The 18,120-nt window shown below is 41.4% G+C and overlaps 1 protein-coding gene across 2 annotated transcripts in view; it reads right to left on the bottom strand.

The window, feature by feature from the left end:
- The window catches only part of FANK1 (fibronectin type III and ankyrin repeat domains 1), a 255,721-nt gene that overhangs the window by 38,779 nt on the left and 198,822 nt on the right, over positions 1 to 18,120 (bottom strand). Inside the window, exons 5-6 of one of the 2 annotated variants that reach the window (XM_082269378.1) lie at positions 3,923 to 3,997; positions 195 to 260 (exon numbers count right to left, since the gene is read on the bottom strand). In XM_082269378.1, coding sequence (XP_082125504.1) covers positions 195 to 260; positions 3,923 to 3,997 — 141 coding nt within the window. The remainder of the gene's footprint in view (positions 1 to 194; positions 261 to 3,922; positions 3,998 to 18,120) is intronic. The other variant, XM_082269379.1, reaches the window with a different exon arrangement.

Below are 18,120 nucleotides of genomic sequence, written 5' to 3'. Positions count from 1 at the left end.
CAAACACGCTAGTGGAGATCACTGGAGTAGCATTGCCTATAATAGGTAAAGGACTGCCTAGACACCTTCACATAGCGGGAAGTACACCGCTAATTTTCAGGAGGAATTCCAGAAAGAAGGTTCTGCTTATTACCAATAACCATTTCTAAATTTATAATTAAAAACAAATCTTCACATTCCCCATTCCAACATACCTGTTCTTTCCACTTCCATTATCCCGGTGTACATTTGCCCCATATTCAACCAGTACCTTCACCAGTCTAGGAAAACACAGCAAGACAAACAGCTCAGCCAAAAAATATTTGTCACAGTCTTGTACCACAAAGATGACCACAGAAATTAAACAAATTAAACAAATCAGACCACAGGACATGGTTCCAGTAATCCATGTCCTTAGTTTGCTTGTCTTCAGCAAACTGTTTGTGGGCTTTCTTGTGCATCATCTTTAGAAGAGGCTTCCTTCTGGGATGACAGCCATGCAGACCAATTTGATGCAGTGTGAGGCGTATGGTCTGAGCACTGACAGGCTGATCCCCCCCCCCCCCACCCCTAAACCTCTGCAGCAATGCTGGCAGCACTCATACGTCTTTATTCAACCTCAACTACTATGTAACTAAATATTTCCCAAAGACAACCTCTGGATATGACGCTGAGCAAGTGCACTCAACTTCTTTGGTCAATCATGGCGAGGCCTGTTCTGAGTGGAACCTGTCCTGTTAAACCACTGAATGGTCTTGGCCACCGTGCTGCAGCTCAGTTTCAGGGTCTTGGGAATCTTCTTCTACCCAAGCCATCTTAATGTAGAGCAACAATTCTTTTTTTCAGATCCTCAGATATTTCTTTGCCATGAGGTGCCATGCTTTAACTTCCAGTGACTAGTATGAGAGAGTGAAAGTGATAACACCAAATTTAACACACCTGCTCCCCATTCACACCTGAGACCTTGTAACACTAACAAGTCACTTGACACTGGGGAGGGAAAATGGCTAATTGTGCCCAGTTTGGACATTTTCACTTTGGAGTGTACTCACTTTTGTTGCCAGCAGTTGAGATATTAATGGCTGTATGTTGAGTTATTTTGAGGGGACAGCAGATTTACACTGTTATACAAGCTGTACACTCACTACTTTACATTGTAGCAAAGTGTAATTTCTTGAGCGTTGTCATAGAAAAGATATAATAACAAATTTACAAAAATGTGAGGGGTGTACTCACTTTTCTGAAATACTGTATGTAGATTGCATTAAATGCATAATGTATGGTCTTACATACATTGGTACTCATTCTGACTTTGTAACCATAGAGATATATGCCTAGTTCTCTCCTAGATTGTAAACTAACGAGCAGGGCCTTCGGATTTCTCCTATATTCAATTGTATTGTAGCTGTATTGTCTTCCTTCATGTTGTAAAGTGCTGCGCAAACTTTTGGCGCTTTATAAACTCTGTATAATAATAATAATGCTGGCAGTCTCATAAAAATTCCAACACTTACACTTGTCTTCTGCAAAGAGAACGTTTTGAAAGTTATTTTCCTCATGTTATAAATTATCCCCAGTGTATTAGAAGTACTAGAACTAATGTACTACTGTAACATGTCCAGTAATAAAGTCCATTCCACTGATGCTGGATAGACATTAGGAGATATGTATGTTTGAGTCAGTAGCTGCCATCAATTATATTTTGTTATTTTCTCTTAAGTTACAAAAAAAGATCAAGCGAATCTAAAGACTGTACATCTCTGTAGGATGAGGCCTTCTACATGTTGCCCTCCTGTGGCACCTTTCTACATTTCAACCAGGTGATTGGCAGTAGCGGAAGTCTGCACCCCTTTGGCCAGATCCCATACTGCCAATAATAGGAGCAAGCTGCACCAATTAGATAACATTTCTGTTGCCATCCACCCACACATAGATTTACTGTATGCACAAATGGGCCTAATCATTGCTGAAAATTGGATAGGAATACAGTGCATCCGGAAAGTATTCACAGCGCTTCACTTTTTCCACATTTTGTTATGTTACGGCCTTATTCCAAAATTTATTAAAATCATTATTTTCTTCAAAATTCTACAAACAATACTCCATAAATGATAACGTGAAAGAAGTTTTTTAAAACATATGCAAATTCATTTAAAATGAAAAAAAAAACAAAAAAAAAACATGTACATAAGTATTCACAGCCTTTGCCGTGCCGCTCATCCTGTTTCCACTAATCCTCATTGAGATGTTTCTAAAACTTGATTGGGGTCCACCTGTGATAAATTCAGTTGACTGGACATAATTTTGGAAAGGCACACACCTGTCTAAATAAGGTCCCACAGTTAACAGTGCATGTCAGAGCAAAAACCAAGCCTTGAAGTCCACTAAATTGTCTCTATACCTGCGTGAAAGGATTGTATTGAGGCACAGATCTGGGGAATGGTACAGAAAAAGTTCTGCAGAGTTGAAGGTCTCAATCAGCACAGTGGCCTTCATCCTCTGTAAATGAAAGAAGTTTTTGAACCACCAGGACTCTTCTTAGAGTGGGCCGTCCAGCCAAACTGAGCGATCGTGGGAGCAGGACTTTAGTCAGGGAGGTGAGCAAGAACTCGATGGTCACTCTGACAGAGCTCCAACTTTTCTCTGTGGAGAGAGGAGAACTTTCTAGAAGAACGACTATCACTGCAGCACTCCACCAATCAGGCATGTATGGTAGAGTGGCCAGACAGAAGCCACTCCTCAGTAAAGGTACATGACAGCCCACCTGGAGTTTGCCAAAAGGCACCTATAGGACTCTCAGACCTTGAGAAAAAAAATTCTCTGGTCTGATGAAACAAAGATTGAACTCTTTGGCCTGAATAGCAAGGGTCATTTCTGGAGGAAACTAGGCACCGTTTATCACCTGGCAAATACCATCTCTGCAGTGAAGCATGATGGTGGCAGAATCATGCTGTGGGAATGTTTTTCAGCGGGAGGAACTGGGAGACTAGTCAGAAACGTGGGACAGATGAAAGCAGCAACGTACAGAGACAACCTTGATGAAAACCGGCTCCAGAGCGCTTTGGACCTCGGACTAGGACAAAGGTTCATTTTCCAACAGGACAACGACCCTATGTACACAGCCAAGATAACAAAGGAGTGACTATGGAACAACTCTATGAATGTCCTTAAGTGTCCCAGCCAGAGCCCAGACTTGAACCTGTTTGAACATCTCTGGAGAGATCTTAAAATGTTTGTGCACCGACGCTCCCCATTCAACCTGATGGAGCTTGAGAAGTCCTGCAAATAAGAATGGAAGAAACTGCCCAAAAATAGGTGTGCCAAGCTTGCAACAGCATACTCCAAAATACTTGAGATTTTTAATTGGTGCCAAAGGTGTTTCAACAAAGTATTGAGCAAACGCTGTGAATACTTACATGTGATTTTATTCGTTTTTTATTTTTAATAAACTTGCAAAGCTTTCCAACAAACATCTTTTACATTGTCATTATGGGGTATGGTTTGTGGAATTTTGAGGAAAATAATGAATTTAATCAATTTTGGTTAAGAGCCGGTCCACACTGCCGTGACTTGTCAGGCGACTTGTCAGCCTGACAAGTTGCGCTCCCTCGCGGTCCATTGACTGCTACAGGACCCGTTCTAATAGGAGCGACACAAGTCGCTCCGACTTAGAAAAAGGGTCCTGTACTACTTCGGGGCGACCTCGGAGCGACTTGCATAGACTTCCATTATGTGAAGTCCATGCGAGTCGCTCCGAAGTCGTGGTGCATGGTAATGCACAAGTCGCCCCCGAGTCGTGTCGCTTTAGGCTGTAACATAACAAAATGTGGAAAAAGTGAAGCGCTGTAAATATTTTCCGGATGCACTGTATACTGCGCCCACACATTGATCTGGATAACTCTATGAATGTAAGGGCAGAATGTAATAAAACAAAAAACTCTACCTGAGATATCCTTTCTGTGCAGCCACCATAAGGGGAGTGAAGCCCAGCTTATCAGGAACATCAACTTTCACGTGCCTGGAATGGAAGATGCAGCACAATAAAAACATAAAGGATGCATAAAATAAACAGGAAAAAAAACATTTTTTTAATGAAAAAAGAGGTATGCATACCCAAAAATCAAAGATCATTTATTATGGTCAATATCAACTTTTTCAGACTGTCTCACTGTGTATGTGTGCAAATATTAAGCAAGTTGACCGTATGAGCTAAGTAAAACAAAGGCTGACCTTTTTGGGCCACATATTGCTAGTTTGTTGCCCACCTATTTTTCAACCTGTTTAACCACTTTTGGACCGGAGGTTTTACCCTCTTAATAACCAGGCCATTTTTTGTGATATGGCACTGCGTTACTTTAACTGAGAATTGCGGGGTCGTGCGATGGTGTACCCAAATGAAATGTATGTCCTTTTTTTCTCACAAATAGAGCTTTCTTTTGGTGGTATTTGATTACCTGTGCGATTTTTATTTTTTGTGCTATAAACAAAAAAATAGCGACAATTCTGAAAACAAAAACAATATTTTTTTACTTTCTGCTTTAGAAAATTCCCAATAAAAAAATGTAAACATCTAATTTTTTCATCATTTTAGGCCAATATGTATTCTGTTACATATTTTTGGTAAAAAAAAAATCCCAATAGGTGTATATTGATAGGTTTTTGCACAAAAGTTATCGCATCTACAAACTAGGGGAAAGATTTATGTCATTTTTATTTTTATTTTTTTTTACTAGTAATGGCGGCGATTAGTGATTTTTAGCGGGACTGCGACATTGCGGCTGACAGATCGGACACCTAACTGACATTTTTGACACTTTTGGGGGCACCAGTGACATTACTACAGTAATCAGTGCTAAGAATATGCACTGTTACTGTACTAATGACAATGGCAGGGAAAGGGTTAACACCAGGGGCGATCAAAGGGTTAAACGTGTCCCTAGAGGGTGCTTTCTAACTATGTGGGGGATAGGCTTGCTGAATGAACAAAGAGACCTGTGTTCATAAATAGGAGGAACACAGGATCCCTGTGTCCATTACTGAGAGAATAGCGGTCTGCCGTGTTTACAATGTTCTGTCTCCACAGGGAGCGATCGTTGGTACCCGGCGGACATCGCAGCCGCCGGACCCACTGATTGGCTCCCCCAGTTAACCAATCAGGGCGCGCGCCCTCACTAGCAGTCCCACGAAGCAATGTACAGGTACGTCGTTTCGTGGGACAGAGCCGTAAACTACAAGGGCTGGTCGGCAAGTGGTTTATTGCCCACAAGTTTTTATGACAACTTTAAAATCTTTTGAGGTTCTTGAGTTAACTTTCTCAGGACAGGGCCATGGGAATTGTTAGAGAATAAAAAATCACACAGATAAACACACAGACTGAACTAGATGAATCTGTGTGTTTTTTTAAACCTCATAATCTATGTAAACCTATAAGAGGGATGGCAGACAAAAGACCAGGTGGTCCATTGAGTTTGAGACTTTTTTTTTTTTTTAAATCTTTTATTTGTCCTATTATAGATCTAGGTTTGCCCCAATCATCTTTGAATCTACTTACGGTTGACTAATTCACCACTACCTCTGCTGGAAACATCAACTACTCTTGGTAAACGAATATGGTGGCATCCATGTAAGAGTAAATACAGGTCAGGGTTGTTTGTTCTTGGGACCATATTACTGTCATTTTACTGCATTGTATGCTACTAATAAACCATGCCACTAAAGCCTAGTACACACAGACCAAAATGTAGGGCAACATCGGCCAGTTTAATAAAAACCGGGTGACATTCGGCCTGTGTGTATGGCAGCCAGTCTGACAGAAGCCGGCCATGCGGCCAGCTTCTGTCTGACGTGCATGCTGGAGAAACCAGCAGCTTACCGTCTCCCGATCAGCGCCCTCTGCCAATGACAGAGAGTGCTGACCGGAGTGTTCTGGTGGGGGGGGGCACCCCCCTGTATTTAGAAAACTGAAACTGCGCTTAGACAAAGTACAATCCACAATGAATCAGTGATATAAGCAGCGGCTCTATTGTGAGATACTTAACACGGAAAAAATTCAAATAAAATGTCAAAAAGAGCTGCGCTACAAAACAATAATTTTCAAAAAGTTAATGGGAAAGTCCATCCAAATTTTCCCTATTTAGGGATAGCTATACATAACAAAGTCTGAAAAAAATGGAGAAAAAAAAACTTGTACAAAGTCAAAGGGCAATGTTACATTCTCTTCATAAATGTTCAGAAATAGTGAACCTCCATCACCACCATTACAGCCTCCAAGCCGTGACACCACCACCTTAATAAAGAGTGCAGGCTTACCGACTTCATAGGACCCTCTAATCAAAAAGAGGTCAGCACTCAGCAGAGCCTGTGGCAAAATAACCTGGCCAGGGTATTCCCCAAGATGTTCCTTCAAAGACAACAGTTTAGGCTGTAATGGTCACCTCAGTATAATTTTTTAAATGCAGCCAAAGGACTTATTCCAAAATACTGTTGGTCACAGAATATTTAGATCCCGATACAGAGCGTTCTCCTTCAGCAAGTACTGGCCATTCAAAGTTAAACAAGCTGATGAACCGAAGGGATCTTTTTAATGCGGACACTGTAAAGTCTGCTCATATGTCCACATGGTCAAGGAGTTTACAAATCTTAGGGGATAGCAGAAGAGTTTGAGGTGGTGTGTTTTCAGCTTTGTTGCAGATTTCACAGAAATTGGAACTTAACTGAAATATCCAAAGCCAGGAACTTTAAAAATGGCACTGCTTGTCGAGTGGCCAGCCAGACAGCAATGACACTTAAAAGAGTTCCAGCAGGCATGCAACAATGTCTGATAGCTACTTTCATCTATTATCTATGGTCTCAGGATTTGAGGATGTCCTTGTGTCAAAACACAATATAACAGCAGGGGAGATCACTGTACTAACATAGAATTGTTAGTACAGTGGCTCTGATCTGAGCCGACATTCAACCAACATTCGGCTTGTGTGTATGGCAGCTGGTCCGACGGCTCATGACCGGAAACAGTCAGCCAACAGGCTCCCGATCAGCGCTCTCAGCCATTGCCTAAGAGTGCTGACCGGAGTGTTTTGGTGGGTGGGCCGTCCCCCTGTCAGAACACAATAGAACAGCTGGGGAGACTGCTATAATAAATTGGATTGTTAGTACAGTGGCTTCGATCTTAACTGAGTTTTTTTTCGTTCAACCCGCTGTGTTGAATGAAAAAAAAAAAAAAAAAATTTGGACATGCCCCATAATTTAATTCAATTCAACCTGCAGAATCTGAGGATCACAGGTATGCATATGACCCCAATTGTCTGTTAGTAATTGTGTTGTTCACAATCTGATGAACAGCTGATTTCAAGGCATCAGGCTCATGAGTAGGAATAATAGTAAAGCTGACCAAATACAGATGCTTCTCAGATTTAATCTGCAAAGTAGCAAAATATAAGACTCGTACACATGGGCTGAATGTCAGGCAACATCAGCTGGTTCAATAAAAACAGGCCGACATTCAGCCTGTGTGTATGGCAGCCGGTCCAACAGAAGCTGGCTGTTCGGCCGTCATTTGTCAGACGTGCATGCTGGAAAACCAGCAGCCGACTGACTCCCGATCAGCGCTCCCACTGGGTTGAACGAAAAAATAAATAAATAGTGGTGTGTACCAGGCTTAACACTCCATCATGTCCTGCTGACATCACAACTAATGCAGAAAGCAGATCAAGTATATAACAATCTCCCATGACTGCAAACTTGTCAGTAATGCAATGAGTATCATTCAAAGAGAAAACAATAAACAATAAACTAGAAATTCTGAATAAGCCCCTGTTCACACTGGGGCGACGCTACTTCGCCGGGCGACCTCACAGGTCGCGGACGCGCTGCTTGCCCCACGACCTCGGAGCGGCCGGCACGGACTTCATAACATTGAAGTCTATGCAGGTCGCTCCGGGACGCCCCAAAGAAGCTCCGGACCCTTTTTCTAAGTCGGCGCGACTTGTGTCGCTCCTATTAGAACGGGTCCATAGCTTCTGTATGGCGGGCGACCTACGGCGACCTGTCAGGCGACCAGGTCGCCCCAGTGTGAACGGGGGCTTAATCCTCTGCCTGCTGCTATACTGTATACCCTTTCTAGCAAACTGCAGTAAAAAAAAAAAAAAAAAAATCAGGATTTCAGTTTACACATATTGCAATATATGTATTAGCTGGCCAACTGTGTCAAAGTAATCCCTCTCTGGCCAGTCATACTCTACTCTTCAAATTCTACTGTGGACACAATGTCAACATGGGGCAAACAGGCACAAATTGGGGGGAGAACTACTAGATTCAGGCCTGGTCACTGACCTGCAATGTAACAGAAACAAGATATGCCTTGGAGATTAATCTCCAAAAACAGAAAGGTTTCTTTACAGTGAGAGCAGTGAAAATGTGGAATAGACTCCCTGAAGCGCTGGTTCTGTCCAGCTCAGTAGACTGCTTTAAAAAAGGCCTGGGCATTTATAGGTAAAGTTGATTCAAGGAATATCCAATTGCCTTTGCCTCTTGGGGGATCAAGAAGGAATTTATTACCCTTCTGGAGCAAAATGGATCATGCATTGATGGGGGTTTTTTTTGCCTTCCTCTGTATCAACTGTGGGTATAGGATTGCATATATTTTTTTCCCTTTTATTGGTTGAACTAGATAGACTTCTTCCTTTTTTCAACCAGACTAACTATGTAAAAAAGACCGCGGCTTGGTCCTGCCCCTCTCTCTTCTCATTGGCTCACTGGCTGTGATTGACAGCAGTGGGAGCCAATGGCTCCCACTGCTGTCTCAGCCAATGAGAAGGGAGAGTCCCCAGAGAGCCGAGATTCTCATGCCCATTGCTGGATTGTAAATGGGCTCAGGTAAGTATTGGGGGAGGGCAGGGGAGGCTGCTGCACACAGGAGGTTATATAACCTTCATGCATAGAATGCATGAAGGTAGAAAACCTTCAGCCTTCAGAACCACTTTAATAGGTAAATACCATGTATAAAATACACACACATAATCTTATAGGAAGATTTTTTTCTTTGCTAAAATAAAGAGTCTGGTTGACAGGGTCTCTTTAAAGAAAAAAAAATATGTGAGCCAGTTTATCAATATTTGCACGTTAGCAGTGCAGACAATCTGGTACTAGTCTTGCTGCTATTTCTGAGAACTGAACTATACAGTTCCAGCTTTGAAAGGAACATTTTTAATGATCCTTCTACAAAAGAAAGAAATACAGCATCATAAATGAGAAACCGTTTCCCATAAAACAGGACCGTGGACAGGATTCCTCTGTGGAGTAGAAGTGGATGGAGAAGAGACAGGGAAGGCTATGATATATTGCTATCACATGTTCATATTCCAATGCAAAGAGACTATCACATATTCACATGACACGGTTTACACCCATTATGCTAAAGCACAAGTTCGGAATCTTGATAGGTTTCAACTGCCCCCACCAATCAAAATGTTTGTTATGCACATTGATATGCTAGAATGTGATTAAAATAATAAATATTCTGTAGCCCAAAAAAAAAAAAATGATTCGCCAAGATTCCCTTTGAGATTTTAATTCCTCAAAAGTATGAAAAAAGGGACAATGTGATATAATGAAAACACATTATTCAGAATGTGGAAGTAATGAACAGCTGTTGTGTAAATGCTGTAATCAGATAGAACACTGCTACACTACCTGAGACTCCACTGTTCCATTCAAATAACAAACATCATATCTGGTCCCCCTGTCATTATACATTTTACTGGGGCTAATATATTTAGCCATAACTCTGAGCTCATTTTAAAAAAACTTTCCCTAGAGATTTAAAAAAAAAAAAAAGAAGCATCTCTAGCTGCAATAATCATCTTTAGATCGGAGCTGTCCCCTGAATTGCCTCTTCCTCAGCACAAGATTTTCTGTCTTCCATGTTGAATGACACCCAGTGTCACTCAACTCAAAATAATGAAGAAACACTAAGGCTCTGTTCACATCTTGGCGTTCTGGATCTGCCCGCGATCATGAGTCACGGAAAATCGTGGGGCGCCCGAGGGATTCTGTCACATCCAAAAGGCACCGCAAATGCGGAGCGAATTTGCCACAATTGTCGCCCGACGAATCGCAGTGAAATCACGCAAACTCGATTTTGGGACTCCTGTCACACAAAAGAAGTTCTTGTCATGGCCCTGCCCCCTAGGCATAGTGTCCTGCACTCACAGTGTACTGAGGCACAGGTTGGTGCTGATGTCAAAACCATAGAGTCTCTCTCTGTGCCATCCAGGACTGCCCACCACTAGAGAACCAAAAAATGAAGAGGACCTAAAGCATCATGGAAATGGGGAAAAAACAAAACAAAGCATAACATACCCCTGGCAGGGGCACGAGGGGCAGGATCCAGAGTTGTATTAAGTACTCGAAACCCATACTTGAGTAAAAGTACAAGTGCTCGATCAAAAAGTGACTTTAGTAGAAGTGGAAGTGCTCGATCAAAAAGTGACTTGAGTAGAAGTACTAAAGTATTCAACATTTTTTGTACTTAAGTATTGCAAGTAGTTTTTTTTTAAAATTTTGCTACTCAAGTACTGAAAGTAAAAGTACCAGTAGTTTTGAAAAAAAAAAATGCTACTCAAGTACTGAAAGTAAAAGTACAAGTACTGTGTTATGTAGTTATTAAAGAAAGAAGTCAAAAGTTTGAACATCATACTGTTTTTTATTATTTCAAATGCAGCTTTTATTTATACATACAGTAGCATTTATTTTCGAATGCGCTGATAATACACGTTTTGAGCTTCATGAAACCTGCCATCTACTGTTCTGGCAGTGGTAATTTTTATAATAGTAACAAGTAACTATGCAGCACAAAAATAAAAAAATTTTGGAGTAGAAGTATTGATATCATCGAAAAAATGTAGTGAAGTAAAAGTGGAAGTAGGAGAAAAAAATTCTACTCTAGGAAAGTACAGATACCGCCTTTCGGTACTTAAGTACAGTAGTGAAGTAGTTCTACTTAGTTACTATACATCTCTGCCAGGATCTAGGGAAGAGTCCAATTGCCCCCCGAAACAATGCCAGAACAGGTCAGAAGCACAGAGGTTAAGAAATGATAAGCTCAGAGTCCTGTCTACAAATGCTCGCAGTTTAGGTAAAAAAAATCAATGAACTTGGGTCAATAATGGCATCTGAGAATGTAGATTTAGTGGCTGTTATGGAGACATGGTTTAATGAAAGAAATGACTGGGACATAACCATACCAGGGTACTCTTTATACAGAAGAGACAGAGAAGGCAAGAAAGGAGGAGGAGTGGCCCTGTATGTGAAAGATAGCATTAAATCTAACCTAATACAAGTTGGTGAGGCCAACATAGAGTCAGTTTGGGTTACGTTGCAGTTTGCTAATCATGCAGTAACTCGTGTAGGTGTGATATATAGACCACCTGGTCAAGTTAAAGAACTAGATGATCTACTAGTTGAAGAAATAGCTAAAATGACAATGAAAGGAGAAGTTATCATTATGGGAGATTTCAATCTTCCAGATATAAACTGGAAAACCAAAATAGCAAGTTCTACCAGGAGTACAGATATTCTAAATTCCCTACTGGGGTTGTCTCTGCAACAAGTGGTTGAGGAGCTAACCCGGAGGGAGGCCATTTTGGATTTGGTATTCACAAATGGGGATTCGGTATATGATGTCATTGTAGGCGAAACCTTGGGATCTAGTGATCACCAGTCAGTGTGGTTTAATATAAGAACTGTGAAAGAGTCACACCACACAAAAACAAAAGTTTTAGATTTTAGAAAAACAGACTTTTCAAAAATGAAATTAGTCATAAATGAGTCCTTATCAGACTGGTACGGATTACATGGAGTCCAGGAGAAATGGGACTACTTAAAAGGTGCATTATTGAAGGCAACAGAAAATTGCATTAGACCTGTCAGTAAAAGCAAAAAAAGGAAGAGACCACTGTGGTACTCAGCAGAAGTGGCCCAAATCATTAAAAATAAAAAGCTAGCATTTTGTAATTATAAAAAAACCCAGAGCAATGAAGATAAGGAAATCTACAAGATTAGGCAGAAAGAGGCCAAGCAAGTTATAAGAACTTCTAAAGCGCAGGCAGAAGAAAAACTAGCTCAGTCTATGAAAAAGGGGGATAAGACATTCTTCAGATATATAAATGAAAAAAGGAAATTAAAACAAGGAATAACTAAATTAAAAACAAAGGACGGAAGGTATGTAGAAGAGAATAAAGGGCTAGCCGACTGCCTTAATGAATACTTCTGTTCAGTTTTTACAGAAGAAAAAGAAGGAGAAGGACCTCCACTTGAAAGGATGACTAATGAATCATTTGATGCATGTGTCTTTACAGAGGAAGACGTTCTAAGATTGCTGTCTAAAGTGAAGACAAATAAGTCACAGGGTTCTGATGAGATACACCCAAGATTATTGAAAGAGCTTAGTGGTGAGCTGGCAAAACCATTAACAGATCTATTTAACCAATCATTAGTAACAGGAGTCGTCCCGGAAGATTGGAAATTGGCAAATGTCGTGCCCATTCACAAGAAAGGTAGTAGGGAGGAATCGAGCAACTATAGACCAGTGAGTCTGACATCAATAGTAGGCAAATTAATGGAAACCCTATTAAAGGATAGGATTGTGGAACATCTTAAATCCTATGGATTGCAAGATGAAAAACAACATGGGTTTACTTCAGGGAGATCATGTCAAACAAATCTTATAGATTTTTTTGACTGGGTGACTAAAATAATAGATGGTGGAGGTGCAGTAGACATTGCATATCTAGATTTTAGTAAGGCTTTTGACACTGTCCCACATAGAAGACTTATCAATAAACTGCAGTCATTGAGCATGGACTCCCATATTGTTGAGTGGATTAGGCAGTGGCTGAGTGACAGACAACAGAGGGTTGTAGTCAATGGAGAACATTCAGAACAAGGTCATGTTACCAGTGGGGTACCTCAGGGATCTGTACTGGGACCAATTTTGTTTAATATCTTCATAAGTGATATTGCAAAAGGCCTCGATGGTAAGGTTTGTCTTTTTGCTGATGACACAAAGATATGTAACAGGGTTGATGTTCCTGGAGGGAAACGCCAAATGGAAAAGGATTTAGGAAAACTAGAAGAATGGTCAGAACTCTGGCAACTGAAATTTAATGTGGATAAGTGCAAGATAATGCACCTGGGACGTAAAAACCCAAGGGCAGAATATAGAATATTTGACACAGTCCTGACCTCAGTATCTGAGGAAAGGGATTTAGGAGTAATTATTTCAGAAGACTTAAAGGTGGGAAGACAATGTAATAGAGCAGCACGAAATGCCAGCAGAATGCTTGGATGTATAGGGAGAGGTATAAGCAGTAGAAAGAGAGAAGTGCTTATGCCGCTGTACAGAACACTGGTGAGACCTCACTTGGAGTATTGTGCGCAGTACTGGAGGCCATATCTCCAGAAGGATATAGATACTCTAGAGAGAGTTCAGAGAAGAGCTACTAAACTAGTACATGGATTGCAGGAAAAAACTTACCAGGAAAGGATAAAGGACCTTAACATGTATAGCTTGGAAGAAAGAAGAGACAGAGGGGATATGATAGAAACTTTTAAATACATAAAGGGGATCAACTCGGTAAAGGAGGAGAGCATATTTAAAAGAAGAAAAACTACCACAAGAGGACACAGTTTTAAATTAGAGGGGCAAAGGTTTAAAAGTAATATGAGGAAGTATTACTTTACTGAGAGAGTAGTGGATGCATGGAATAACCTTCCTGCAGAAGTGGTAGCTGCAAATACAGTGAAGGAGTTTAAGCATGCATGGGATAGGCATAAGGCTATCCTTCATATAAGATAGGGCCAGGGACTATTCATAGGATTCAGATATATTGGGAAGACTAGATGGGCCAAATGGTTCTTATCTGCCGACACATTCTATGTTTCTATGTTTCTATGTTTCCTGCATACCGGAGGCAGTCAGAAGCCAGATGTAAGATGAGTAACTTATTTCTGTTCTTCTAATATTGTATTGTTTTTCTTTCACTTATTTCTTAAAATAAGAATGAATTGACCTCAGGAAGTTTTCTGTCCATATTAAATCTCTCTATACCTGCAGTTTTTATAGCAAGAGGATAACAAAATAGTTTTTAGATTTTCCATGCCTGTGGCCCTTCTCTGCAGTGGCTGCTGTCAACTGCACCTTTCATAGCTGGCAGGTGAAAAACAGGTTAGAGTAATTGTAGTGTCTGCTTTGTTCAGGAATCATACAGGTCACCCATAGCAACTACTTAGTATCTGGGCCAGTAGAGAATAACAGAGCAGTATGCAACCTGAATATATTATGTTTGGTACGCAAGAATATATAAAAAAAAAAAAAAACACAGGCTGGTTACCTATGGTATGTAAAAGTCGTAGGCATACTGTGCAACTTATTTTATAGCTTTATGTACTGAAGACATAAAATAACATAAGCGTGATGGGTAAAACAGGGTGAAACATACAAAAAGAAATGGTCTACCACTTACAAACAAGAGGCATGCTGTAAAATTTAGATTTCAGAGGCCACTAAAACTGGTTATAAAGGTTAATTAGCAAAGTCACTGCAATGATTCTCTCCCAACCAAGAGGCTTGGCAGTACAAAAAGAAAAAGGATTTGAAATCGGTACAAATTCTTCAGCAAGTCAGCAGGAAAATCGCTGTCATTGAAGGAGGCTGTGACACTACTTGGAAATGGCTAAGGACTGGAACGTTCTCAAACCACGAGAGAAAAATGTATAGACTTAGACTGTTTTTGTTTTTCAGGTTTATTTGTTGTTATAGCATGCAACTGCTAAATCCTTTGGCTGCCTAATTTGTTATCCCTCTTAACCACTTAAGCCCCGGAGGATTTTCCTGCTAAAAGACCAGGGGGTATTTTGCGATTCGGCACTGCGTGACTTTAACGGACAATTGCGCGGTCGTGCGATGCTGTACCTAAACGAATTTGATGTCCTTTTTTTCCCACAAACAGAGCTTTCTTTTGGTGGTATTTGATCACCTGTGCGATTTTTTGATCACGCGCTATAAACAAAAAAATAGCGACAATTTTGCAAAAATAGCAATATTTTTCACATTTTTTTATATGAAATTCCCCAAAAAAAAAATGTAAAAATCAAAATTTTTTAACATTTTTGGCCAATTTGTTTTATCCTACCTATGTTTGGTAAAAAAAATCGCAAAAAGCGTATTTTGATTGGTTTGCGCAAAAGTTATCGCGTTTACTAACAAAGGGAAAGATTTTTGTCATTTTTGTTGTTTTTTTTTTTAACGCGTAATGGCGGCGATCTGCGATTTTTTTTGCGGTACTGCGACATTGCGGCGGACAGATCGGAACCTTGACTGACATTTTTGACACTTTTGGGGTTACCAGTGACATTTCTACAGTAATCAGTGCTATACATATGCACTGTTACTGTAAAAATACACTGGCAGTGAAGGGGTTAACTTTATTTGGGAGGGAGGGGCTGTGTGTGTCCCTAGGGGCGTGATTCTTACTGTGATTGGCTGTGGCTCTAGCTGTAAGGACACTGATCAACGGATCTACATACTAGATCCGAGTAATCAGTGTCTTTACAGCGATGAGAATGACAGGCAGCTTGTTTACACAAGCTGCCTGACATTCTCCCTCTTCCCCCGACGATCGCCGAGTGGCCGGCGGACATCGGGTCCGCTGGTCACACGCGCGGGGGGGTGCGTGACCGCGCGGGAGCGGGAGCGCGCCTCCGCGGGCGCGCGCTCGCTCCCCAGACCCTCCCAGGCTAGTGACGTTAATTAACGTCACTCTGCCTGGCAGGGGCTGACCGCCGCAGTAAATCTACTTGCGGCGGTCGGCAAGCAGTTAAAGTAGAACTTCCCCTAAAAGGGAAAGTTCTGCTTGTTTGCCTCCTCCCGCCCTTCTTCTTAACGATTGACACTTTTTTTGGGGGGTGGGAGGGGATACTGGGTTTTGACAGGTACCCGCTCCCACTTCCGGTCGTATCACCACGCCCCCACCCCTCCTTCACCTACAGCCTTCTGGGGCACGTCACAGGTCCAAAAAGACTGCAGGGCCATTCACAAAGCGCAGCGCAGCTCGCACATGCGCCGTCTGTGAAGCCGCAAGGACCTGTAACCCAATAAAGAATCAGCTTGAGTGAGAACAGTGCTGGATCTCTGGACAGGTAGGTGCTTATATATTAAAAGTCAGCTGCTACAGTAATTGTAGCTGCTGACTTTTTAATTTTTTAGGGGTAGACTGGAGTTACTTTTTTAACCATTTTAATACAGGGCACAGGGCACAGGGCACTCCCCCCCCCCCCCCTTCTTGCACAGGCCAATTTTCAACTTTCAGTGCTGTCACACTTTGAATGACAATTGTGCGGTCATGCAACGCTGTACCCAAATTATTTTTTTTCCTTTTTTGCACACAAATAAAGTTTTGTTTTGATGGCATTAAATCACCAAGTTTTTTTATTTTTTTTGCTATATAGTTGGCACTATATAAATCCTGTATAATAATAATAATAATAATTGTAAAGCGCTGCGCAAACTGTTGGCGCTATATAAATCCTGTATAATATTAATAATTGTAAAGCGCTGTGCAAACTGTTGGCGCTATATACAGTGGGTACGGAAAGTATTCAGACCCCCTTAAATTTTTCACTCTTTGTTATATTGCAGCCATTTGCTAAAATCATTTAAGTTCATTCTTCTTCCTCATGAATGTACACATACAGTGGGTACGGAAAGTATTCAGACCCCCTTAAATTTTTCACTCTTTGTTATATTGCAGCCATTTGCTAAAATCATTTAAGTTCATTCTTCTTCCTCATGAATGTACACATAGCACCCCATACTGACAGAAAAACACAGAATTGTTGACATTGTTGCAGATTAATTAAAAAAGAAAAACTGAAATATCACATGGTCCTAAGTATTCAGACCCTTTGCTCAGTATTTAGTAGAAGCCCCCTTTTGATCTAATACAGCCAGGAGTCTTTTTGGGAAAGATGCAACAAGTCTTTCACACCTGGATTTGGGGAAACTCTGCCATTCCTCCTTGCAGATCCTCTCCAGTTCTGTCAGGTTGGATGGTAAACGTTGGTGGACAGCCATTTTTAGGTCTCTCCAGAGATGCTCAATTGGGTTTAAGTCAGGGCTCTGTCTGGGCCATTCAAGAACAGTCACGGAGTTGTTGTGAAGCCACTCCTTGGTTATTTTAGCTGTGTGCTTACGGTCATTGTCTTGTTGGAAGGTAAACCTTCGGCCCAGTCTGAGGTCCAGAGCACTCTGGAGAAGGTTTTTTGTCCAGGATATCCCTGTACTTGGCCGTATTCATCTTTCCCTCGATTGCAACCAGTCGTCCTGTCCCTGCAGCTGAAAAACACCCCCACAGCATGATGCTGCCACCACCATGCTTCACTGTTGGGACTGTATTGGACAGGTGATGAGCAGTGCCTGGTTTTCTCCACATATACCGCTTAGAATTAAGGCCAAAAAGTTCTATTTTGGTCTCATCAGACCAGAGAATCTTATTTCTCACCATCTTGGAGTCCTTCAGGTGTTTTTTAGCAAACTCCATGGGGGCTTTCATGTGTCTTACACTGAGGAGAGGCTTTCGTCGGGCCACTCTGCCATAAAGCCCCGACTGGTGGAGGGCTGCAGTGATGGTTGACTTTCTACAACTTTCTCCCATCTCCTGACTGCATCTCTGGAGCTCAGCCACAGTGATCTTTGGGTTCTTCTTTACCTCTCTCACCAAGGCTCTTCTCCCCCGATAGCTCAGTTTGGCCGGACGGCCAGCTCTAGGAAGGGTTCTGGTCGTCCCAAACGTCTTCCATTTGAGGATTATGGAGGCCACTGTGCTCTTAGGAACCTTAAGTGCAGCAGAAATCTTTTTGTAACCTTGGCCAGATCTGTGCCTTGCCACAATTCTGTCTCTGAGCTCTTCAGGCAGTTCCTTTGACCTCATGATTCTCATTTGCTCTGACATGCATTGTGATCTGGAAGGTCTTATATAGACAGGTGTGTGGCTTTCCTAATCAAGTCCAATCAGTATAATCAAACACAGCTGGACTCAAATGAAGGTGTAGAACCATCTCAAGGATGATCAGAAGAAATGGAAA

The sequence above is a fragment of the Pelophylax lessonae genome (assembly GCF_965119305.1).
Source record: "Pelophylax lessonae genome assembly, chromosome: 9".
Taxonomy (NCBI): domain Eukaryota; kingdom Metazoa; phylum Chordata; class Amphibia; order Anura; family Ranidae; genus Pelophylax; species Pelophylax lessonae.
This window is presented reverse-complemented; position numbering and strand designations above follow the sequence as displayed.